This window comes from Thalia democratica, chromosome 7, assembly GCF_965202585.1.
Source record: "Thalia democratica chromosome 7, ktThaDemo2.hap1.1, whole genome shotgun sequence".
Taxonomy (NCBI): Eukaryota; Metazoa; Chordata; class Thaliacea; order Salpida; family Salpidae; genus Thalia; species Thalia democratica.
The window spans coordinates 37826814-37853889 of NC_139171.1; the positions used below are offsets into that span (position 1 = coordinate 37826814).

At 26.2% G+C, this 27076-nt stretch overlaps 1 protein-coding gene across 1 annotated transcript in view; it reads right to left on the minus strand.

Moving 5' to 3' along the window:
• LOC145840650 (dynein axonemal heavy chain 5-like) overlaps positions 1–12101 on the minus strand; it is a 40708-nt gene extending 28607 nt beyond the window's left edge. Inside the window, exons 1-18 of the mRNA XM_082947970.1 lie at positions 12044–12101; positions 11599–11771; positions 8698–8823; positions 8507–8632; positions 8238–8328; positions 7257–7492; positions 7003–7146; positions 6544–6618; positions 6080–6205; positions 5443–5611; positions 4333–4436; positions 3544–3686; positions 2924–3109; positions 2158–2373; positions 1860–1987; positions 1227–1395; positions 723–927; positions 258–470 (exon numbers count right to left, since the gene is read on the minus strand). Coding sequence (XP_082804096.1) covers positions 258–470; positions 723–927; positions 1227–1395; positions 1860–1987; positions 2158–2373; positions 2924–3109; positions 3544–3686; positions 4333–4436; positions 5443–5611; positions 6080–6205; positions 6544–6618; positions 7003–7146; positions 7257–7492; positions 8238–8328; positions 8507–8632; positions 8698–8823; positions 11599–11601 — 2460 coding nt within the window. The 5' untranslated portion in view covers positions 11602–11771; positions 12044–12101. The remainder of the gene's footprint in view (positions 1–257; positions 471–722; positions 928–1226; positions 1396–1859; positions 1988–2157; positions 2374–2923; positions 3110–3543; positions 3687–4332; positions 4437–5442; positions 5612–6079; positions 6206–6543; positions 6619–7002; positions 7147–7256; positions 7493–8237; positions 8329–8506; positions 8633–8697; positions 8824–11598; positions 11772–12043) is intronic.
• Between the last annotated feature and the right edge of the window lie 14975 nt (positions 12102–27076).

Sequence of the window (27076 nt, forward strand, 5' to 3'; positions counted from 1 at the left end):
GTTTTTTCAAATAAACTTACTTTTACTTCTCAAACATTGCATAAGCCCGAGCAAACTAAAGCTTTTCAGCGCAAAACTACAATGACACGGAAATTTTAAACAAACAACACTCGCTATTGTTTCACTTTCTCGACGGGCCAGACAAGCGGTCGTCAGCGGCAACAAAGCCTAGCTGACAAAAAGCTCGCAGCGTGTGGTAAAGGCACAATTATATAAACACAAATTGGGGTTATGACGTCATAAAGACAATAACTCACTCGCTTCCAAACCAGCTTAAGCTCGTTCAGCCTTTCGGTGACTTGGGCAATGTATTCTTTAATGTTCATCGAGTTCCAGTTGATGATTGTCAGCCCGACCGATATCTTTTCTTCTACGCGGCTCACTAGCGGTTTTAGCAAAGGAGCGACCAAAAGTGAACTGAACGACTGAACAGTGTTTTCAAATTCCGACAACACCGACTTCAACGCTTCCTGTGTATTAAAGATTTGCTTTTGATTAAATATTTTTAACTTGTTGTTTATATTTTCGTACGTTTTAACGAAAGCGTTAGTAAAACAAAAGTATTTATCGTAGTAGTATTTTTTTTTATAAACAACTTTTAAAACATACATGTTAGTACAAATATTTTTTTTAAACTTTGCATAAAAAAATTCTTTTGCTATAAATGTTTTTGCTTAAACTTTTTTGTTACGAAACATCTAACAAATAAGTCCTACACTAACTCTGTTGCTGTTTATTGATTTTTCTTTTAAACAAAGTCTGAAAGCAGCGTCCGGTATTTCAAGGCCTATTTTTTTCAAGTACTTAGCTTCGGCAATCAACTCCCAAATTGCAGGGTCAAAATTAACAAGAAGCTTTCCAGATTCCGGGTGTCTGATTAGTATTGATGCTTGCAGCACGTTTTTCACCCGATTAATTGCTCTACACCTAAGTGGTATTTTTTATTAATATCACATACATATTGTGTGTAACTTTTGTCAGATTATTTCTAAGTAAGCTATTCAAAAACCTTTCTTTTTCTGTATTGTAAGTATGAATGTTGTAAATAAGTATTTAAATGTTCAATTTATTATAAAAAACAATTACAGCTTAAGTTTATATATATATCGTTATGCGGCTAACTTTTTTAACTTATGTATTTAAACAAAAGTTATAAAACTTGGTAGCTTAATTTAAAAGGCTAAGTTTGTTCAAATTAGTACCAGATAGTTCTGAAAAATACAAACCAGCTCCTGTGGTACAAAACTTCGTATTCAAGCAAAACTCCTGCGGTTTTGTTGTAGCTTTTGACTATTGCCTTTCCTTCGGCAGACTGCAGCAAATGCTTCTGTCGCTGAAAGTGCTCCATCGGTTTGGATATTTTTCTATAAAGCTGCCTGACCCAAGATATTCTACCTGTTAAAGTAGCTTGTATAACTTTTTTTTTTATTAGACTTATCAACAACAACAACAAAAAAAAAGTAATATGGTATAGCTACATTTTAAAGAGGCAGTTAGTAAAATTGAAAAATATTTAAAAAAAAAGTATACGCACTAATTATGACAAAGAAACAGTTCATTGATGCATTTTAATATAAGGAAGAAACTAACTTTGTTATAAAGTGGACTAGCACGTATGCGTTTATTTTGTGTTCAATTATTAATTTTTCTTTTGTTAAGGTTTAGTTTTTTATACGTGTGTTAGTTTCTAATTATCATTCCTTTAAATAACAGGCTGGTCTAAAAACAAAGTTATTAAAAACGTTCTTTTGTATGCACACATAAAATAAGCTATTTAGTTTTAAATATAGTAATAATAATTTATATTTGTTTATAAATAAATATTTAAATAGTAGGTTTTGTAAATTATTTGAAATTACCAGAAACAGGTGGAATATTTCTTGATATGGGTGGGTCTTGTTTGTTTTTTGCGTACAACTTTCTCACTAAATCCAAGTCTTTGCTGTATTTGCTCAGAAGAATTTCATACTTTTCAGCTATGTCTAACCTAAAACAAAACTAACATGTCAAAAAAAAATTGTTTACCCAGTATGTATTCAAGTTTGTAAAAACGCAACAAAAACAGATGTACTGTAACAACTTTAAAAACCTTTATAAAGCACTTTGCCAAAAGAGTAAATTATTAAAACAAAATATAAAAATTATATTCAAACTAACTCGGCGCCGCTTATGGCAGAAAATTTTTCCAGCAAGTTCAGGAGGTAGAGCGTCGGCAGGTTCCTGTTGAACCAGGAGTCCATGTACACCTGCAGGGACGCCTGCAACCCGACTATCTGGCCCTTGAACTCCTCGTAGTCCGCCTCGAACTCCATCTTGCGGTGGTCCAGGGCGTCGTACTTTTTCTTCTCGGCGAAAGCAACAATATTTTCGTACCTGAATGTGCGAGTTGAACACTTGAGTTGAAGTTTTTGTTTTAACTTTTTTTTGCAAATTCATCACAAGCTGTTCTGTTTTGTAAAACATAAGCGCAATTTAATTGCAAATAGATGGCTTTCATTTGACAAAATTGCTTTGATATTTTTTGGAATCCGTTAACGATCAAGAATTAAAAATTATATGTAACATTTTCAGATACATTTAGCAATTTAGAGCCTTTTTTTTGAATGCAGCTTTTGTCTTTAATTAAAACAATAGATCCTAAATGTTCTTAAACTTAACAAAAAAGAACTAAAACAGTATAAGTTTAATTACTTATACCAATACAAAAATTTAACTTGTTCATTTATGTTCTTAATTTAAATAAGCCACTACAATCACTAAAACTACTATAAAATCTCTAGCTCTTCATACTTTAAAACCTTTACGAACAGCTTTGTACGTATTAATGTCAAACAACAATCGCAAAAGACTACATCGCGACAGCGGCCTTACTAAAACACGCCGTTTATCTTTGAAGAGATGCGAAACAACAACAACTGAATACTTGAGGTAGATGCTGTCGATGCCGTCCATTTTGACGTGCTGCAGTCCCTTCAGCCGGTTCATGGTGTTCATCATGTCCGCCAGCTTCCGCAGCCGGTTGCAGAACAAGTCGAACTTGCCGAAGATGTAGTTCTCGCTGAACTCAAACTGCCGCTCCTTTGGCTTTTCTTTGAGCTTAGCTTTTGTTCTGAGGGTTGAAAGAAGTGATGGGATTATAATTGATGCGACATTTCAAACTGTACTAACAAGCTTGTAGAAACTTTTACCGTGAAAAAAATGGTGTTTTAACAAGTTTTTATGATATAATCACACTAAATATATATACTTAAAATGTTGGATTTGCATGGATTGGCATTTAAAAATACTCCTTACGTAACTAAATGTATCATTTTGGTTACTAAAACTTTTGATATTATTGAAGTTTTTCCTCAAGTAAATTCCTAATTTATTTTTTAGTACTTATTATAAAATTAATATGTGCTCTTACTGTAGGATTATAATAAAATATTTTTATTTTTATTGTTTTTTAAATAATAATGCTGATAAAAAAAAATTGATATACAATCACTATTTTAAATGCAAAGAAATGCATGTTTTTTTTTTGCTAACAACATAATTTACTTTTGGAAAGCAGCTTGATATTCGGTGTTCAATTGAATACAGTTTGATATTCTCTCAAGCATGACGGATCTTTCAATATCCCAAACTCTTTTCTTTCCTCCCATGATATAATTCTTGCAAGTTGTTATCATTTGATTCGTTACCTAGAATATTATTTGTAAAATAATATTCACTTACTAAAAGTATATTTGTTAATAACCAAAACCTTTCACTTAGCCAGTACTTTCTCTTATTAAACTTGTTTCTTACTAATCTATTTTTTAATTTTATTTCTTATTAAACTTAATAAAGTAATAAGCCTTGAGTTTTATTGGTAAGGAATTTAAAAAAATAGATTAAAATTTTAAGCAAACTAACCTTAAATTTTGAAAATATTTTTTGTTTTATATATTTTTCTAATTATTAGTTGTGTTTAAGACTTTAATTTTTTTTTTGATAGTTTTAACCGAGATTTATTAGTCTAATAACAATTAATTTTATTAGTTATTATTAAAGAACATTGAGATTCGACATTGTATCAAAAAGGTATGTAAATAAATTATTGCTGTTGATAGAACTTAACTTTAAGTAATTTTTTTATGCAAACTTATCAAAAACTTTCACAGTAACTGGCTTAAAGTATAGTTAGCTAAATTTTATTATGAATAAAGTGTTAAACTTTTTGTTTTTAGATGCAACATCTGTTTCAAATAGTTTGAAGCTCATTAAACAATAATTGGTTTACAATACCAATAAAAAAAAATTACAAACTTTTTTTTTTGAAAAAATTAAGTTTCAACTCATGTTTACCTTCACAAACAACGATGTCATGCGTTCTGAAGTGTTGTAAAACTGCGAAATACTGTGAATCATACTAATGCTGCTCATCAACCCTGGTAATATTTCGGTCATTCCTGTAAATAAGTAAACACATTTCAAATAACTTTTTAGTACTACAGGTATTAAATAAAAATTCAATTCATCTTTAAGTTCAAATGCCACTGTGATAGTGTGTATAACGGCAGAACGTCCTATAGATTTTATATGAGAAGAGACAACATATTTCAAAATTCCTTAGAAGTTGGATGGACACGGGTTTGAATAAACCACCTAATAGGTCATCGGCGATTGCTGAACACTTATTAAACAATTATGATTCAGCAAAGAATTATAATGATAGTCATTTTTCAATATTAAGTAAAGCACGTAATGATTATCGTCTAAGCGTTTTAAAATCTTTACTTATATAAACGTTCAGACCTAATTTATGCAACAGTGCGTTTATAAATCTAATTTTTATAAGTTGTTATAACTGTTGTTTGTCGCTTATTTTATTGTTTACTTTTACTTTTATTTTTGTACGTACGCTTGTCTTACTAAAATTACTAATGAATTCATAACTATGTAATTATAAACTGCTAATCTATCTTTAATTCATTTGGCTTAGTTTTGCTTAATTCTAATCATTGAGTATTTTCTGATGAAACCTACAACTGTTTACTTACTCAAAATTTTATTCTAAAAGTAATTGATAAGGGTTAGCTGAAATATATTTTACTCGTTTTGTCAATAAAAGTGTTTTTATGAATGAGTCTTATCTCAAGTTTTTGTTAAATATATTCTAATTACCTATATACAAGAACTGAAATTGAGAAGGAAATTTGATGTATATAATTATTGCAATATTATGTAGTTTAATGGTAATTTTTGTTCTAGTTTAATAAAACATTAAGCTTTAGAAAAAAAAAACATTTTTTAATTATTTTTGGGAGGAAACTTTATTAAATACTTTCATAAAACACTGGCAAAAGTTACAGTTTAATGACAAAACTTTGAATAAATTAGTATGAACAAGATTCTAAGTCCAAAAAAATTATTGTATTTATATAAATCGGAATTGAAAACTTCAAAAATCATTACCGTGAGGCGTATTTTTTGAAAGAGGTCCGAAGAACTTGTCCAAAGCGTATAAATATTTGACGTTATCCTTGGACTCGTTAGTGGCATCAGTTATTCTGCTGTCCAGCTTGTTCCACGCACGAAGTGTCCTTGATTTTGCCGCGTGCAAAACTCCTGTTACTATCCGAACCTGAAAATGATAAGTTAATGTTATTATGCTTTGAAAAAACGCATAGTGATCTTATAAATAAACTTCCGATATTACGAATAATATTGCATCTGCAGTTAGTTTTTACCTCTTATAAAAGTTTAAGTAGACTACCATAAACTAATAAGTAAACTAATAACTAAATATTACTAATTAACCTAAATTAAATTTGTTTTACTCTTTCAATAGAGAACAAATTTTATAAACTTTTTCTGAATTCTTAAAATATTCTGTGGCTACAAAAAGGAATTTAAATTCAAATAAAGTCATCTTTTAAACTATTTAAGCAAGTTGATATATCAAATTATATATCACTTCCGTTGCTTTATATTGGATACACTTAATTTAATTAAAGCAAGCGTCTTGAGTTTTAAGTAAAAAACTACTATCGATTAAAGTTTATACTCTTGTGGTAAACTCAAATAAGATAAACAGAGCTTCACAACACACCTTGTTGGTCTTGATTTGGTCGAGAAGAGACGAAAACTTCACAAGTCTCTGCTTCCAGTGGTCCAGTTCTGCTGCCGGCCCAATATCATCGGCTTCTTTTCTCATTTGTTCGCTTTCAGCTAGCACCTAACAAAAATAAATTTCAGTATTTTAAATTTTGTTGCTTCCGCTGGTTTGTTATTTTTTTCTTATTTTAGTTGTTAAATAAATTTCACTAAAGTTAAACTTTCTTAGTTTAAAATTTGTACAGGCAGGCGGAGTTATTTTTTTTATAAAAAGTTTTGTAAAAATTTTCAAAAAAAACTTTGATTAGAAAAGACTACTTAAACGATTTTTTAAAGGAACAACTATTTTGTCTTAAACTTATAGAAATTTAAAAAACTTGTCAGCAATAAAAAAATAATAAAGTTATTGCAACAGATTTGTTTTAGCGTAAATTATAAAAAGTATTTAAAAACACAAACTTGGTCTATCTGCTTGCACCATGTATTTAGTATACCTTCTACTTTTTCAACCAACTCAGTATTTGTACTGGCAACCTGTAATTTTTTTTACAATTATTCGGATCCGTCTTAACGTAATAGAATTCCTAAATATCTAGATAAGAAAGTCTAGTTCAAACTAAAAACATCTGTTTCAGTACATTTAAAGTTTGTTACACTACGTTTTATTTTCAATAAATGTTATTCATGAACAATTGCTTTTTAATTGAGAAAACTAAAATATTTTCTAAATTGATAATAATATTTTTGATCTTTGATTCACATAGCAAAATTACTAAGGTGTGAAAAGGGTATTTACGATATTATTTTAACAATAAACTTATGTTTTAACACAATCGACAATTAAAGTCAATTTAATCAATTTTTACATTAACGAGAATTTAGCTTTTATCAACTTGATTTTAAGATTAAAACATTAACCTGCATAAAGTCTTGAGGACCTTTCAAAGTGTAAAGGTCAAAACCAATATCAACTTCTTCCAGTTTGAATTGATTGTTCAAGTTGTTGTTAGCGGAACTTAGAGACGCAACAAAAGTTCCTACTGAATCAATAAACTCCAATACCTGTAAGGTTTATGAAACACTATCAAAAACACTCATGGAAAAAAAAATTGATGAAGAGTTTTGATCAGACTTTAAAAATCAAAACTTGGTGATTTTTTTTTTTAACTCACTTCTGGACGCTTGTTAGCGTTCCCGTATTCATCTTTGACAGCGCTTAAATTCCCCCAGTTCTCTTGGGCCTTGAGAGCGGGAATCATTACTTTTGTTAGGAGTTGTTGGACTCCTCCTAGCAGGCCTGCGAAGCCTCCCGCTTCAATCACTCCGAAGTTCACTTCGTTTACAACATTCGCTGTTGAAATCGCTTTTCCGCTCGCTTTCAGAAAATAAAAGCACCTTCCTTTCAGTGCTGTAGTGCATAAAAGTTTATTAAATTTTTCTAAAACTTAAATATGAAAACATTTTACAGAAGTTTGTATCATAAACACTTGGTTTACAAAATTATCAACTGCATGTAAAAGTATTTTTATTCAAGTTTAAAACTTTTTTTTAATCAGAAACAAAAAAAATAGTTTTATTTGTAAAAAATTATCACAATATTTTTTGAACAATTAAAAATAGTATAAAAGCGAAAATAAGTAAACGTTGCTTTAATCTATGAGTGACTTAAAACTAAAACAAATATTTCATTTTACTTGAAACGTATTATAGTAAACAAGCAAAGCTTTACTTTCAGTTTTGTTTCCATTAAAAAAAATAATAAACAATATGCAGAAATTCGTTTAATGTGATTATCTTTACTTATAAATTATGCATTGTTTTATAAGTTGTTATATAAGTTTTATAAGTTATGTTTTATAATTATGTATGAAAAGGCATTAAAATTATGGGCATGTTTTATACGAACATATAAAAATTACTAATATATTAAAAATATTGTTATTAGGGATAAAACGTTTTAAACTAAAAAATAACTCGAAAAGACATATTCAAATGCAAAAGTATTTTTTTGGTACGTTTTTTGATTTTTAAAATCTTAAACTATACTAGTTTAATGAACACCAAAATTAGAAAATAATTTTTATATTTCCAGTTATCATTGACCTAAAAACATTTGTAGATTAAAATAAAGTGTTAATTTTTTTCTATCTCACCTTCGTTACTACCGTTAGTAATGAAAAGTTTTTCTTTCATAACCACACTGTTTTGATCAGTTCTTGAACCTACTTCTTTTACTGCAATCTCCTAAAAATAAAAACTATCAAACATAAGAGCTGGACAAAAACTATACCTAAAAAAGTTAAAATAAATATTTAAGTTTTTTGTTTATTAAACATCTGTTAGTAGTTAGATTATTTATTCTTATATATTCTTAGCATGTGTATAAGTGTATTTTATCACTAAAAATATGTTTATAGTTTACCTGAAAAAACAGAACTAATTTTTTCAAAGTTGCTGATTCAAAAAACTCATCTATCAGTTCAAACTTTTCATCTCCAATGAGTTGTTCTTCTACTTGAGATTCATCAAATTTTAAAATTTGTGCGATCTTGAGCAATATTTAATTTTTACATTCTATTTCAACAAAACTTTTTTTCTTAAAACTGTACTCACCTTCATAAACAGCCATTTGTGTCGGGAATCTAAACCCTTCCTTCTGTTTTCTCTGAGTATTTTAGCTTGTCTTGCCATTTCTTTCATGACTTCGCCAGTTAACAGTGGGTTTTTCTTTCCACCAGCCTGAGAGTTAACATTTTTGTTTTCACTGTTAGCTTTTTCTAAACTGTTTTTTGCAGAGTTTTCACGCAAAACTATTTCGTTTAAAAAAGAAGACATGCTTAACACAGCTAACTATAGCACAGCGAATTTAAAACTAAAAGTTTACCACGAAAAAGCGACTGAGTTTTAGTAGCCATAGGTACAAGCTACTTTTTTTTTGCAAAATTCAAGTAGTTACAAATAGACAGCACCTCTATACAAATATTGAAAAGATAAACTGTACAAACAATCTTATGCTAATGCCACTACAATCTCGTACTTTCGCTTTGATTTTGAGAACTTGTTGTTAAGTTATTTAAGAAAAAATGTTAAAATGTTCATTTGAAAGGGTAAACTTAACAGTTTTTCATAGTAATCTTATTAAACTTATAAGCTTCACTTTGCTAAACTTATTAAATAAAATTGTAAACATACATTCTTTCATTTTTTACTAAACAAAATTGTAAAATAATACAACATATTAAAAACTCATAAGATAAAAAATTTGAAAATTCTTATACTATGCTGTTAAATAAACTTAAATATTATTTCATAAACTGTTGTTTGTTTAAACTAAGTTTTGGACAATTTAATGATGGTAAGTAAACAAATTACATAAATATTATAAAATAAATTTTTTACGCATTTTACTTTTTTTAACTTGCATTAACTTGATAAATATATTAGTATTCAAATAAAAGTTTACGAGCTTTGTTAACAAACACGCATCAAAATCATTTGAACGTATTTTTGTTTTTATATTTTTCACCATAGCCTTGAATAGTTTGTTTAAGTTATTAATTTTTTAGGTAAACTTTAAAAAATATAGTATTTAAACAATAAACTTGAAATAAATTAGTTATTGAATTTATTCTTTCAAGAAATTATTTTACAAACTAAGTTTCGGTCAAAGACCTGGTCAGTGCTTTAATGTAGTTGAGTTTAGTTAAATTTAGTTGATCTTAAATGTAGTAAATGTTTCTCCTTCAGTAATTGAGATCTCTCTATTTTTTTTTCTTAAAACCAAAACATGTAATAAATTACTTTATTATAAAAAGCGTAAATGAAATCATCTTTGTAAAAACAGTTAAACAACTTATTAAAACGTTTACCTTGAAATATTTTTTCTTTACAAATTTCAAAGTTTTTTTTAATTTTCATATCAAAATACTATAAATTATTATTGTTTAACTTCATAACACTGTAAGTGTGTTTGTAATTGAAATCAAGTAAGAATTGTGTACTGACGATACAATTATAAGTCATGTATTTCATCTAAAATAAAAACTTAAGTTTCTTGTTTCTATTTAAATAAATTTTTATTAACATTATATTACTTTTCAATATTTATTTATTATAAGACTAAAAAAGAAAAGTATATTTAATAATTCTGGTTTAAAAGTTATTTATCTGATTTTTAGAATTTACCAAAACTATTGTAACAAATTTTAGTTTTTAAGTAAAGTACACGACTTAATACTTAATACTCGCTTAATCTAAAGTTTTACTTCAAGATTTAAGTGAAAAAGTATTAACTTAAAAAAATTATACTACATCACATACAACTATTTAGCACAGACAACAATTACAAACAACTCGGTTGCTGTTTGTTGCTGTAACATGCGTACCTTGATACTAGTCAAAATACTACCTCGGTTTGTCCACTTTTTTGAGTATTTCAACTAAAAATAAATGTTTTACTTCGTAAAGGGTATACTAAAACTTGAAGTTTAGAGTTACTTAAGTAAACACATGAATAGCATTTTTTATGAACAGTTTTAAAGTTCAATAAATTAAATTTTAAATAAAACATTCTATTTAATATGGGAAATTATAATACTTTATATTTGAGACACAAAATAAAAACAACCTATTCAGTATATGTTTCTAAAAACATTTCGATCATATAATCAAAATCAGAAAACTAAAGCTTTTTAACGTCTCCGATTTATTTTTCTCTGTATTGACCAAATTTCCTATTTAAGTGCTTTAAACAGCACTTGAAAAGGCGAAACAATCAATTACTTTCGCTGTGAGTACTTTTTTAAAGTTGAAAGTTTAAGCTACTTCATTTATTTATTTTTAAAGTAGCAAACGAAATATTATTTGAAATTTTATAATTTTAAAAATTACACTACTGGGTCAGTTCAAATAATTTTCCAAACGAAGTATAAATATTAGGCTAAAGCTTTACTTATTTAAAATAACTATAATTTAAAATAAAAATAATAATTTAAAATAAAAATTTAAGATAGACTTTTAAAACATAGTTTACCTTAAAACTTGATTTATAGTTACGTAATAATATCCTTTTTTGAACTTTTATATGCAAGAAGATTTTGAATTAATCAGTTCTAATTGTCTACTGAAGAAGATTTTGAAAGTACTTTAGGCAATATAACGTTTACTAATAAATTTGTAGATTTTTTTGTTAAATAAAAATAACTTTTTTATTTAAAACGATCGATAAAGGCAAAAAAATCACAAAGAACTTCACACAACCAAGGGAAGATTTGAGACACTTAAAACTAAAATATTCTTACTGTTATTTAAAATAAGTAAAATTAAAAGCTGTAAGTATTAAAAATTTTAAGCTAAGAAGTTTCTATTTGAATTGTTATTACTATAAAGTCTATTAAATGTTTCAAAAATTTTCAGTCGTTTGATTAAGTCGTTCGTTTAGTCGTTCATCTTATAGAATAAACATAAGTATACGGTATGTTTTACAAGCTGTTTTCATTGTATATTAAAACAGACCATTATATGGTGAGAGGCTGCTTTGGTTTTGTTTTGGCTTGAGTTCGTTCCCGACTCATTTTCATTGATAGCTTTGTTTTTGTTTCCTAATCGACGATGCTTTTTTGTAGTCGTTTTTATTCCTTTATTTTCAACTTTAACTGTTTTGTTTTCCAACGTTTCACCACTGCTAACTGTTTTAAGCATTTCAAGTTTCATTTTAACTTTATATAAACACAAACTATTAAAATTCAAAGTTTTAGGATCATTAAAGTAAGGTTTTATTTATTTGAGTGATTGGGATTTTATCTAAACATTTTCTTTTTAAAAATAAACTCACAAACATCTTATGTCAAAATTTAAAATATACAACCATTTGTAAAAAAAATACCAACTAAACAAAAACCTTTAGAAAAATTGTATTCAATTGATAACACAAAAAAAAATAACTCTTAGAAAAAAATACCTTCTTTAGTAGGTGTACTTGGTTTAGAGCTGCCTTCAGCTGTGTCAGGCTTGGGGCTAGGAGGTTTCTCAAGCTCTTTCTTGGTGATTTCTTCCTGCAAAAGTTAAAAACAAAAATGATAAGCTCTAATAAATAATAAAAAATAAAATAACCATCATAACGAAATCTACTCACCGCTTCAGAAGACATTAATGTTTTTTGATAATACTACTTTGTCTTATTAAATAAATTAAATTTAAGTTCAGCTAACATAAGGAATTGAAATGCAACAATGTAAGCGACTTTTACGCATTGAAACATTTGTATAACGTAGCAACAAGGGGCATGTGCTTGCGGCGTGCTCCATTCATCGAAATAACGAACAATGCTTCCCCGCATTTGCTAGCAACATCTAGTGGTGAGTTTTTTAGCATTGAAGTTTTCTTTCAAATGTTCAATTATGTCTACACATTTTAGAATTCAAAAAATGGTTTTGTTCAATATATCATCATTGTAAGTTTAATTTAATTTTTTAATTGCGTTTCAAATACCTAAAATATATTTGTTTATATTTTTCATGATTATAATAAATTATTTAAATAGAAGTTTTTTACTTAGAACTAATATGCCTTGATTTAAAATATTTTCATAAATGTGTAATAAATATTTATGTAAAAACTAAAATAATTAAAATAGTTTTGTGTAAAAAAATGTTAGGGAGTACTACAACTTGGTAAGTTAAATTAACATCTGAAAAAAAAAACAATTAGAATTTCTAAAAATGCTCCTACTATTAGTCACTTTATCAGTTAAAAATGGTAAATAACTTTTGTATACTCTACATTAAGAATTGTGAACAATCATTTTAATTTTTCCAGAATTTTTTCATCAGTCATTGTCTTAAACAGTTTTTTTTTCCACTCAAGAAAAATAAACAGTTTTACTTTGGCATGTTGAAAGTTTTTTCTTAAACTCAGGCTAGTTTGCTTTATTAATAAATCTCAGGCAAAGTTTTGTGACTTTTAAATCAACACTTTGCTTCAATAGCTGTTTTCTTTTCTAATATATTTTAAAGTATTTTGTTATTAGTAGACTACATTAACAAAACTAAGGCTAGCTTTTTTTTTGCTTCAAAGAGGGGCAAGCCTGTCAAGGTTAGAATTAAAAGTAATTTCAAAAAGACTAATGGTTAAGAAAAACATTTTTTAGGTGTAAAGATACTTATTAATTAAAGTTACTTTTATAAGCTAGTTTAAAGAGGATTTGAAAAAGTTTTAGTATATTTTATTCTAAGAAGCACAATTAAACAATAAGTAACATTGTTAATAAAAAAGTATACCTTTATTTTACATTCTAGTGTGCACAGAGCTTTTGAAAGTTAAAAACCTACTACTGTAGTAAAAAGTTAAACACTTATTACAGTTTAAAACTTACAAACTAAAATTTTTTAAATAAACTTAATTTAGTTATAAATTTTACATTTTCTATTGAAAGTTTAGATTATTTGTATAGATTGTAAAACCTATTTTTGAACACCCCTTGTTTTGTATAAGATTTGACCCATTATGAAATTTAATATTTCATGCCTAGATTCCATAAGTGGAGTATTGGATAAGAATTTCAGATGACAAGTGTTTGAGTTTATTAAAAATTTCATAAAATAAACAGTTAACATTTTTCCTATTTGATCAAGTAAACTGAAGTTTTTTATTTTGTATACAGATCACCTTTATCTTTTTTTTTAAATCTAAATGTATATACTTTATGGTTTTTTAAGCAAAGTCTCTTATAAGACATTATATTGTAGATTGTTATATTAATACATACAGTCACCTCTCACAGTCTTTGGGTTATGCACTCTTGCAGTTTAGCAAAAAATACAAAAGTAATACACTGCTTATTCTCATATCAGGACTTCACTTATCCGGACAGTTTCGGTCAGGAGAAAATTCAAAAAAATTTGAATAGTAAACATAAATATTCATTCAAAAAATTTCACAACTTTTTAAATTTCATAAGTTTTTTGCTTTAAAACATGAAAAAACTATAAAACGCCTATTATTTCTTATTTTAGTAAAACTTACAATAAAACTAGTTTGTTAGGAGTGATATGTTTCCATTAAATTGACTTTAAACTTAGTCAAAGTTTGTGATTTTTTTCTATTTGTTTTTTTTTTTGTTTAAAAAGTTTTTTTTTTATTTAAAGAGATAAATTTTTTGTTTTTAAAAAAATTTAATTATTATTTTTTCTCAAACTAAAATTAATCTTTTTTTTAATTAATAGTTAGGACAGGTGTAATTGCAAACGATGAATTTTACTTGCTTGACCCTCAAAAAACGTATATAGTTGCAGAGGGTTAGTAAGTCTGAAGTTTTTCTACATTTAAAAAAAATAATTAATTAACCTTAAGTTTAGCTTTTATTATTTATCATTTTATTACAACATACTCACATTTACTATGTATTTGGTTTTACCATAACACATTTTATTGTGCATTGCTTTATATGCAGCAGTTATATTATTATAAAAAAAAAATGTTTTTGAACTTATCTGAAATTTTGGTTGTCCGGACATGTTTACAGAAAAATTTTACCCAATGTGTCCAGATAAGTGAATTAGCACTGTAATTTAAAAATTTTCAATATTGTAAATTTTTTGTATGTATTGAATTAACAACATATTTAATTTCATATATAGAAAATGTACATTAAAAATGTTAAAAGTTTTTTTTTATATTCTCAAACTCTAGGTATTACCAGTTGTTTTTTTTTTGACTAAAATAATAATTTTAAGTTATCTCTAGTGTATATAGATTCCAAGTTATATGCAAAAATAGTTAATGGAAGATTTCAACAAAAACTAAAATAAATATTTAGAAAAATACAGAAAGAGACAGACTTTTAATAAAGTTGAGAATTTTAAGTTTTTAGTTTATGCCTTTTATAAGGGACCTTTTGAAATATATGGCTTTGCTCTTTATGTTTTAAGTACCTTTTATACTTATAAATCAAATAAGGTGCAATGTTTAATTCCTCAAAATATTTATAGCATATAGCTTAAAGTTTTATTTCAACTAAATAAGTATGTTATTTATAACTAATTTGCTTAATTTCATTACAGAAAAACCATGCAAAACAAGTTTACTTGTAGTTGAACAAAGTAGAAATAAGCACTTTGTATTCAAAAACACTTTTATTAAAAAACTTTTCACATGTATGTACAGCTTGAATGAAAACAGTTTTTGTAAATAAATAGAAGGGAAAGTCACAACACTGTTTTTAATCAAAAGCATTATGAGAAAACAGCTAAAGCTAATATAATAAGTATATTTGCTACCTCTCGTTTATTTACGCGCTTTTGCTATAAACAAGATTCGCTAGAATTAACTTATTAGCTTAAAAAAACTTTTTTTTACCAAATACCTCGGGACAAACAAGTTAAAAAGCACTGCTTTGTTTACTCGAGCGTGAAATTACTAACTTAAAACAAACCAAAGTTTATAAACTTCATTGATAAATTACCATAGTAACTCTTAGCATTTTAACAAGTCTGCCTCGGGATTGTGTTAGATTAACTTTTCGAAATTATTTTTTTTAAGATACACTTTTTAAACAATTCTTTTATAAAATTTTTACTTTTAATAGGTTTTACAGTTGAAAAACCAGACTGGCGTATGTTACTATTTTTAAAAATTAAGCCTACCATTAAGATCTATTTTTAAAATATCTTGTTCGCGGTAGGTTTACTAGTAAATCAAGCATGTTGGCTACAAAGTATACTGAGTCTAATATTTACTTATGGTAATTATTAAATTGATTTTTTTTATTTGAAGGTTAATTTTTGATTAAAAGTTTTAAAAATAATATCCAGGTTTAGTCGGCCCTTATTTTATTTTAAATGCAACTCCGATCGGGGATTTATTTGAACCAAAGGTCTAGATCTAGACCCAAACCGTAAATTGTTAATACGGTATATCACTAATTTAAACTTTTTAAGCTTAATTTGATAAGCTAAACCAGGGGCGTAGCTTGGTAAACTTATGTGCAAAAAAACTTGCTTTTATTTCAGCTTGATAAGACTCTGCTTTCTTAGCTTTTAGTATTCATTTATACTTAGTTATGGACTCCTGAGAGATAATTTAAACATATATGCACTCTTTAGCATTTTATGTCGTAAAAATTAAACGAACTAAATACATCCAAATTGTAACATTTAGCGCGTCAAAGCTTTAATTTGACAAAAAGCTGCATTGCAAAATTGATTCTAATGGAAGCTGTAGCTTCAAAAATCGAAATCATACAGTTTTATGTTACAATATTTGCATAAGTTGTTGTTACTATTGACTACTTTAAATGTTTGATTTCAGAACAATATAAATGTTTTTGAGTTAAATTGTGATTTTCTTATACTTATTTTTAATGAATCTTGTCTGGGTTTACACAAGTGGCAACACATAAAGAGTCATAGGGTGTGTGGCAAAATAAATTGCCTTGTATACAGTTATCACTCGTACTTCAACATTCCGTTTTTGATGTATTAACATAACTGCATATTTTAAGATTAAATTCAATAACATTAGAGGTAATTTAAGCTGCCGTGTTCCCGCTAGGACGTTATAACGCAACGAGCGTGAACTTTGCTTAAGAGCGTTTTTTAGGAATTTTATGAAAATGTCCAACTTAGACCCAATTATTTTTCTTATCTTGATAGCTAATTAAAAATTTTTTTTTTAATTCTAGAGAACGGTCTTTTGTCTTTATTTAAAAAAAAATCCATTGAATTGGGGTTTGACTTTTTGAGTGGGCCCATTTAAAAATTTTGTGTTTTTCTCTATTTTTTTATTTATACAACCTTTTATCCAAAAACAACAATTTTTTTTAACTTATTTATTAAAATAAGTTTAATGATGTTGTGAACTTTTTTTTCAATTTTTTTTTTAATTTTTTTTTATACCATAAGCCTGAACAAACTTTTCAGAAAAATTCCAATTTTGCATGATTTTCGTTTTTCAGGTATACAACCTTTATACAATGATAAAAATAAAAATTATTAATTTTTATTTTTATCAGATTTGTTTGTATAGTTATGTTTTATGATGTTGTGATATTTTTTTCCTAGTTTATTATTGCTTTTAAAATATATGACCCATAAAAGTTTTACTTAAATTCTTAGCAATGCTATATAAGGGATTTCTTGCTCAAGTGATAAGAATTTAGGTAAAATTTCAAAAAAAAAAAGCTGCTTCGGATTTTTACTTTAATTACTAAATTAGTTCGTTTCCCAAAAAACTACACTGATGAGTTAAAATAAAATGTTTGTGAGATCAGCAATTATACTATAATTCTGAGGAAAACCTTAACAAGTTATTATAATCGAGGTTTAAGATTAGTTCAAAAAAAGCAAGTGTATCAAACTAATTTTTGCCGAAAGTAAGTTTATGAAATACTAGTTAAAATAATTATTTAAAGTGGTTACTATTGTATTACTATTAAAGTTCTTAATACTTAAATGTTTATTTTTGTTTATACCTTTGAAACAAACTAAAAACTTTTTTTGAACATGTTAAGAAATAAAATTTTTAACTGCTACTTAATATGTAGAAGTAGTCTATAAATTATTGTTCTTAAATACAAGCGGCAAATATTTGTTTTGAATTTTTTTCAAACTATAAGCATCTTTAGGCTATTTTTAAAGAATAGGTAAAATTTTGTTTCTACATTAAAGAATGATTAAACACTTTAGTAAGTATGTGTCTTATTAAAACTGAATAATTATTGCTTAGTTATGTTCTCTCAACCTTTAGCACATTTAAACTTGCATAAATGTTTTGTACTATTTTAAAGTATGTACTGTACGTTAGGAAGCTTTTAAAATGTTTTGCAAATTTTACAAAAACACCTCGTGCAAAACTTAAGCTGATTTAGAAAAAACTTTCACGAGAGCAAATTTTTTGATTATCTAAAAACCATCTCTAAAGCAAACTGTTTTTGATCCAGTTAATGCGACCTTAGAGTTATTATCAAACATTGTTTAAAATGTAGCAATAAACAGAAAAATAAATTTTGGAAAATTTAAGACGATTTAAACTAAACTTTACGGAGGCACTTTTTAATTAAAAAATAAAATTCAAGAAAACTTCCTAAAAGTGATAAAATTGCATAAAATCATGAAACTACTGTACGTAGATCGTTATTGTTTTTTTGTCTAAAGTTTTTTGTTTTATTATTTTTTCTGATAATTATACTTGCTTCTTTTTTTTACCTTAAAACTTACTTCTACTATTTTCAGAAAATATTTTAAGCTAATTTTTAATTAAGCAAAACTAGCAAAACTATATGCAACTCTTCGGATCATCTAGAAAGCTGAGAAATTTTGATAAAAATTATCCGAAGTACAAACTATTTCTTAATGATCACATAAAATAGAATAAGAAAATAATAAACATTGAATTGGATAGCAGCAAAACACAACAACTGATTGAAAAAGCCAGGAAATTGTATGGGCATGATGTTTTCAGTTTTAAAAAGCCTTATAGTCATGATTTCAAGTACATAACTGATCCACTGAAAGCAGATGGTTATGATTTCAAGCGATTATGACTTTTCTCCGGAGCTTCCAATTACTCAAACCATGACGTAAAATCCGAAAACTCGTTTGAATTAAAGTTTAATAAAACAGACCAAACATAATTCTTAAGAATGTACAGAATCAGCTCAGCTAAAATCTTTCTACATCGGCAAACAGTTCTTGTTGCTAAGAAATTCATATGCTAAAAGAAACGGATGCTGAAAACGTAGAAGAAACTTTGACAAACAGTTTCAAACTTTCAAAATATTGGAGGTTTGGACTTGGTGTGCAACTTTATAATTGCAACAGATTTTTTCTGGTCATAGTTATGCACGAGAACTAGGTATTATCAAAAAGTTCAAATACTTGTTTGTAAACAAAGTAGAGCGTACTGGTCGACAAAAACCATTTAAAGGAACAAAATGTTATGAGAAATATTTGAAACAAGTACCAACGGCAGATTTTTTTAAACTTAGATCATTGATTCAAAAAGGCAATTTTGGTTGTTCAAGTATGATAGTATCAATAACAATTTTTGAAGGTACATTCAAAAAACATCTTTTAGATATGGGTATAGCTATTGCTCACCATGAATTAGTAACTCATTCCTATTTGATCAAAATTTAAGAAAATACAATTTTTAAATGTTGTTGTCCACAAAGTAACACATTTAGCATTAGGAGCTAAGTAGTTCGTAAGTAAAAATAAACTTTTACGCATAAACATACGTAAATCAGTTTATGTGTTGGAAGAATTTGATGAAATAACTTAGATATGGTAAGAGAAGTAGGCAAAGATAAACATGAACCGAAAGAAATCACTGAAGTAAAGGTAGATATGGTATATGAAAAATTCACAAACAAAGTAACTTCGTACAGTGTGGTACAAAAGAACACTTTTTTTATTAGAGTTTGATTATGAGATAAACATGATGAAGCAATTACCGCTAACTATAGACACTTTTTTAAAATCAAAAGATTAGAAAGATATGAAATATATAACTTTTGCAACAAAAAAATGCCGATTACAATTCAACCTGTAGTTTGATCGCAAATAATAGATCTAGTAACGAAATGAATATTCTGCACGTGTTAGATATTAACGCTGTTGACAAAATAAAAGGTGTCTATATCGGAAGTCGAAGAACTAAATCTGCCTGGAACAAAACGAAACATTTTCAATAAGGTAATGACTCACGGTATTTCTTATAAAGAAAGCAATTCGTTCGAAAAAGAATGTGGCAAAGGCTTGAGTTGCTGTGAAATAGACGGTAAAGTTGAGAAATTGTCGTTTGTGCTCGCGACAAGTTCAAAAGAGGTTTAAAAATAATTTTGCTGAATTATATTTCGAGCTGCGTCAATAACACTTGATAATTTTCAAAGTAGAATAGAACCTCAAGTTAAAATGCATTTATTGTTCTAGACAATACATTACACTGTATCCTGTTGTATGACTCGATAAACGAAAGGATTTTCGTTCACCAGGTCCTTAGACCAAAATTTTTGAGCCCTTACTTTTTATCATTAAATAAACAATAATATAATGATTTTTTTTTTTTCATTGTTCAATTATTATTATTTTGTTGAATTGTATTAAATAGATAGCAATTTTTAACTTAGTGATAACTTTGAAAAGTAAAACTTAGGCAAATTTCAAGACTCGACTTTTAGCTTTTACGTATTTTGATATTTTAGTATGAAGATGCATTAAAAAAAAATACTAAATTATATTTTCAAACAACTTTCGTATAATACTTTTGAAGATGTCAGTTCAAAAGAAAAATTGTTCACACCCAGATTAATAAATACATTTTATCTTTTTTTGCTTAAAATTAATCACTATATATCGATTTTGAAATTAAAGAAAAAAATATTTAAAAGAAAAATACTAACATTTATTCAAGCAATAGATATAAAATTGTTAACTATTAGAGGCAAGATTGGTGATGAAATATACTATACATTTTAAAAAATATGAAACACTGTGAAATATAAATTTTTTAATAAACTATAAAGTAATAAAAAAAAATCTGAGTAAAATATTTTTATTTTAGACTTAACGTAATCAAAAAATTTCTGCCTTTTTTATAATAAAGTTAGGTAAATAAGAATAAACAAAATCATCCGTTATAATCTTTTATCTTTAAATTAAAGTTTGTGTATTCACTTTTTTGTTTTATTTTTGTTTTTAAATTTCGTAAGTACTTATGATAAATACTTTCGAGCTCATAAAATGCCGACTACTACGCAATTTTGCAGAAATAAACGAACAATGTTTTTTGTTGTATTATAATTCAGTCCATTCTTATTTTGTTATTACCTCTATTGTACTTGCTTAGTGATAAATAAATTTTTAAAACAACAGGTTTTTTTGGTCAACAAAGTTTCAAGACAATCTTATAGCATAGTACCTAAACACTTACAATAAGAACCACATATCAAAAATTTGCAGCAGTATTAAAAAAAAAAAACGTAAGTAAAATATTGATTATTCTCTAGTATCATTTTAAACGATTTTTTGCACCGGTTTAAATTAGTTGGGGTTAGCTTTTGAGATAACTTAAAGTTGCGTAAACAAAATTGTTTGTATTTAAAAAAATTGCTATTACAGATAAACTTTAACGTTACTTATTATTTAAGTTCGTATATACTTAACAAGCATAAAAGTAAAGCGTTTTAAGTTCATCTAGTCAAATAAACAAGACAAAGTGTATACCAAACACTAACTTCAGCATTTTATAACTAGTTTAGAATAAATGTAAAAGTAACTTACTTAAAAAAAACTTTAAGAAATTTTTTGTTAAAAGGTTATTACTCAGTTGTAATAAGCAGTGTTTTTAATTAAGAAAACTTTTAATTACCTATTTATATTTGGCCTAAAAATGTTTTATAAGTAATTCATTTATTTCTAACTTGTTAATTTATGAACTTAAACAAACTCTTTATAAAGTTACTTACATCTTTATACTTTAAACATTAATTTCGGTTTTCGAAAACATAATAAATACCTAAAATTTAAAATAGGCAAGAAGTATGATCGTTTAATAATAAACCCCTTTATAAGTTAAACTTAAAATGATTGCTAACTGGTGTTTTTCAAAAACCTTAATAGTTAGTTTTGTTTAATTATTAAATTGTAAGTTTCTATGCTCAGTTTGAGCTAAAACTTTGATTTAAAAAGTTTACTAGTTTTGTTACTATATGATTTAATACTAGCAAAAAATAAAATTTAAACAGTTTAAAATATAGGTATCAGTAAGTTTTAAATATAATATTAGTTAAAAGTTTTATAAGTCGGTATAAGCTAAAGTACACATTAAATAATTACAAAGCTTTTTACTGTTACTTTTCAATAGCTCTTAGTTAAACAATCCTCAAAACAGTTCAATGTCATATTTTAAACTAATTAATACGACAACCTTTAAAAACTGCTTCGGTTTAATTCAAGTTTAAAATAAAACAAAACAAACGCATTTAAGACTTTCATTGCAGTTAAAAAAATTCAAACCACAGTTATTTTTGAGCAATCATTTGGTGGCTTGAACTGAGCACACCCCTGAAAGTGGTCATGGTCTACGAGACACAAGCATGCCTGGTATCCGTGCTATTCATTGTTACGTAACAAGCTTGAGGTTTTCCTTCCTCTGTCAGACCGCTCTGTATTTACTTTTCCAAGTAAAATTTAGGAAATAATCACACATTTGAAAATTAGGTTTCGTTAAATCATACGTGCTCTTGTTTTAGACTGTAGCTTGGGCTTAATGAATATAGTTGTAATAGATAAATTAAAAACAAAAAAAAAGCAAACGAATTTAATATTTAAATACTGTTGTTAGTTCATTGAAATTTTTATGAAACGAGTCAACGTACTAAATGTTGTTTATTTAGAATAAAACGTGTATACATTAGCAAATAGTCTGCTTTAAAAAAGTAGTTTTGATCACCTGTATAAACATTTACAGAGCGATTTGTTTCGTATACATGAAAAAATTTAGTTGAAACCAAATTTGCTTTGAAGATTTAATTCTGAATATTTTTAACTGTATTTGTTTTAACCTTTAAATTAGATAAGTTCAATAAGAAAATTGTGCAAAATTAAAAGTTCTTTATCCTAAAAGTAGGAATTTCTTAGCTTATGTTTTTTATACACAAACTTGAAAGCCAGAAATTTTTTTGTAAAATTATGAAGTTAATTTACAAGAAATACTATTATAACATTTTATTTTATTTTATTTATTATTATAAATTCAATTAGTTTTTAAACTTTAATTAGTTCAGCAATTTAATTATTTATTGTAAGATTTTTTTTAAAGAGATAAAATTTAGTTTTTAAAACTTTTCTTTGTTATAGGCATGATACAAATCTAAATTGTGTTAGAGTTGGAAAACATTGTGTATTGAGCAATTTTTGTGCAATTACTTTTACTTTTGCGTCTCTCGTTTACAACGTGCATACCACGTTGTTGCATTTTATCAGAATAATAAATAATTTAGACAAGTTTTGTTTTTAAAATTAAACTTAAAGTTTGTTGGAATTAACAAAAAAAGTCTATAATGCTTTAGAACTTTGTTTAAATAAAAACGATCTAGACTTGATAAACAAAAGAACTATTAAACTTTAAGGTTAGACTTGCATTTATTGTTTTATATCATTTTTAAAAGTCAGAGTTAGTTTTTGCATTAGTAATAGAAATTAAATCTCCATGTTTTAAACTAGTTTAATTACCTCTGGTATATGCATTTTTTAACTTTATAATGGTTTAGATTTTGAAACTTGAAAAATTTTGTTTACTTTTTTCAATTTGCTGGTGACTAAACAAAAGTCACATGGTAAAACCTCACGATTTTTATCATGTGATTATAAGCAGCAACTTGAGTGTTGGAAAGATTTGCAATGCACAAAATTTGTTTTTATGTACGAAATAATACAAGACTTTTGTTTATTTTTTTAGATTTTTTTCTAAGAGCTTTTAAACAAAGATTTTTCAAGAATAGTATTCTTACAGCAAAATGTTTATGGTTCTACATATAAGTGTTTATGTTATTAACAGTACAGTAAAAAAACAACTTTAGCAACAAAAAAATTATTTAGTATTAAATGTTAGATTTAATATTAGTTTCAAATTACAAAAGTTTATTTTACGTAAAAAGGAAACTGTTATTAACTAATACAATTGTATTTAAAATTTAACTTAATTAACTTTTGCTCTATCACATGCCAAAAATGTTTAGGAAAACTTAGTTTTCAAATTAGTTTCAATGTATTTTGGATTACTTGGTGCTTAAATCTAAAAAACTAAGCGGCATATTTAACAACAAAACTGTTATTATATAAGCAAAATAAGCTACATGTGTACAACTAACACAAAAGAAATCAGTTTTTTTAGGTTTTTAGTTAGTTTTTATGACAATTAGTATAAAATACAAGATTTTAAAATTTAAATAATCCATAATAAAGTTTTTTTTTTTTAAATACCTCTAAGCGTCCAAAAGAGTGAATTTTTAAGCCTTAGAATTATTCTACCAAATACTTTATAATTAATCTCAGTATTTTAACACTTTAGCATTTAGTTGATTACACGAGTAATCTTTTTTTTTGAAAGAGCTTTAACTAAAACAACTGAATATTTAAAGTAAAACATATAATAGAAACCAGTGGCGTAGCGTGGTATTTTGGTCAGGGGTGCGCAGATTTTTTCTCAAAAAATCACCTAAATTAAAACTTTTGGGCCGCAAATTTTTTGGGGTCAATTTTCTCGGAAATTTAAATAAATACTAAAAACTTATCTCCTACTTCATTTTTAAAGCAATCTTCTTTGAATTTTAGAAAATGTTCGTTACATTACAAGTAAAAAATTTACTTATGAATTTAGATAGTTAAAATAAATAAAAAATTTATACAAAAAATTATAAAAAAAAAATTTTTACTACAAGTTTTTAAATTCACAATTAATGTTTTTTTGTTATTGTTTAAAAATTAAGCTAAAAATTTGAAGAAGATTGCTTGAAAATTTTATTAGGAGATAAATTTTAAACAAACTAGCCTTTTTTCGCTCTTTTAGTTTTCCCTTCCCATAGGGAACCTATTATGCGGCCCGCGTTTGACTGGTCATATCTCAGAAAATAATTCGAATTTTTAAAACAACAAAAAGCATCTTAAAGCTTAAAAAAAACTATAAAATAAGATCAACTACTAAAAAACATGGCTTACCCCCCTATGTCCTTAAGCTACAAGTAAATAGTCAATTAAGCATAACAATTAATACCTCAAAACATTATTCTCTGTGCAATTTCTAAATAATGTTCAATATCTATTTTATATCAGCAAAAAATAATTGTAACTCAAAATAACTCAAAATAACTCATACTTTTAGTTTGTTGCAGCTTTTAATATACTATTTTAATCTTATATATAAAAATGTTAAATCTTAAGTATTAAAATTGAAAGTTTCAAATTTTTAAACATTTTGTATAATAAATCTAAACTGCTAGTTTTTTTTTAACTTCTACATTTTTATCTATATTACAATATAAAACTGTAAAAATAAATCTTAACAAATGAAGAAAATTTATAAAATAAACAAAATAAAAAAAAATAATTTCATACCACTTGAACTGCAGTCTGGAGTAATAGCAATATCTGATGTTGGTCTGCTATTTTTCAATTCAAGCTTTTGAACTTCAGATAATTTTACTATCTGACATATATTTAGACTTGCAACATTCCATACAATATCACTTTGCAAGTTTTTTAAATAATATACTAAAAATTAATAAAAACAAGAGTTTACTTTTTCTTAAGTTTAATAATACATATTTTTACAAAAAAAACAAAAAAAAACAATTCACTTTGAAGATATCAGGATTGCCTTGCCACTCTTTGAGTCAAAATAACTGTCCTGAGTTAGTTTTTTATGTCATGTGTCATCATAAGCATTTTAAATTTTTTTTATAGATTTTTTTAATTTTTTCTAAACTTATGGAATTTAGGCTTTATAAAAAAGCTTTTAAATTCACTAAATCTACCCTGAGTTAAAAAATAAAAAACAAACCTATCCTATGTCAGCCTGAGCTTAAAAATATTTAAAACATTCTGAGTTATCCTGATTTTTACAGAGACATACTAAAGTTTTCCAAAACTTCATAAAATCCTGAGTTATCCTGAGTGTATGGAAATATTTTACTAAATGTTTTTGATACAAAAGAAAATGTGTAAAAGATAATTTTTTTAAGGTCAACTTTTTCAATGCTTTTAGAATTTCACAAGAAATATAACTTTTCACTTATCTTAAATTCAGTTTTTCTAAGATCTTTAGGGAATAGCATTTTTTAAATACTACAAACAGTTGGTAGAAAGAAATTTTTTTAAATACCATTTAAAATTTGATTTAAAATAAATAAATTTAAATTCAAAATTAATCTATTATGTCTTTTAGACTAAAAATTGATTGTAAAAATTTTGTTTTACAAGTTGATATAAGTTAATACCTTATGTGACTAAAGAAATTTGAAAATAACTTGCTACAAAAGATGTTTAATTTTTAAACTTAATGGCTGATAGAATATCAAAGTTTGATTTTTCCTTATCTTAATAAAAAAAGAAACTACTTTTAATAAAAATTTTAAGTTTAGATGATTTAAACAATACTTTTTGAATAGTATAATTAAAACTGTAATCACAGTATGAACTGTTTGTTTTTTATTTATTTTAAATTATTATTTTATTTTTTCTGTTTTTGTTTTTTTTTTTTTTAATATGTTGTTAATATTTTTATTCTTATTATCAATTTATTTTTATTTTTTTAGCAGTTGTTCATTGCTATTTTTACTCAATTTGTTTATTCTTGAATCATTATCACTATAAAACAGGTTTAGCTTCATGGTTTGTTAACAAAATGTTAGCATTTGTCCTTGTAAAAAAATCGGTCATAAGGTTATACTAATGCGGTGCACTAACTAGCTGCGTACTGTTTGAGTCTAAATTCTTATGAAATTAATGAAGTTAAAAAATGTTTCCTTACGGAGTTTTTCATCAACATCGGTGCGCATTTGCAATTACGCACCGAATCAGTATACTGGGTAATTTCCCTAACTTGTCACTAATTGGAATTTAAAATTTCATTTAACTTTTCAAATATTAGAAAAAAATAGTTGAAAAAAGGCAAAACAAGCAGATAAACAATGAAGGATAAAGATAATACATTTTTTTTACTTCTTTTTTATTGGTTGGCACGCATGCGCCAGCGTCCCTCCCCACGCTACGCCCTTGATAGAAACATAAAATAATTTAAGCATTTTTTTTTCAAAAATTTTTTACAATTGCTGGATACTTAAAGCTTTTAATAAGAAACGAATTGTTTAAAATAACTTAATTTTTCTACATAACAATATAAGAAAAAAAAGCGTATTACAAAGAATTATTATGATTAGAATAAATTTGCATAGCTTGTTTTAATTTTATGAACAGAATAATTTATGATATTCATA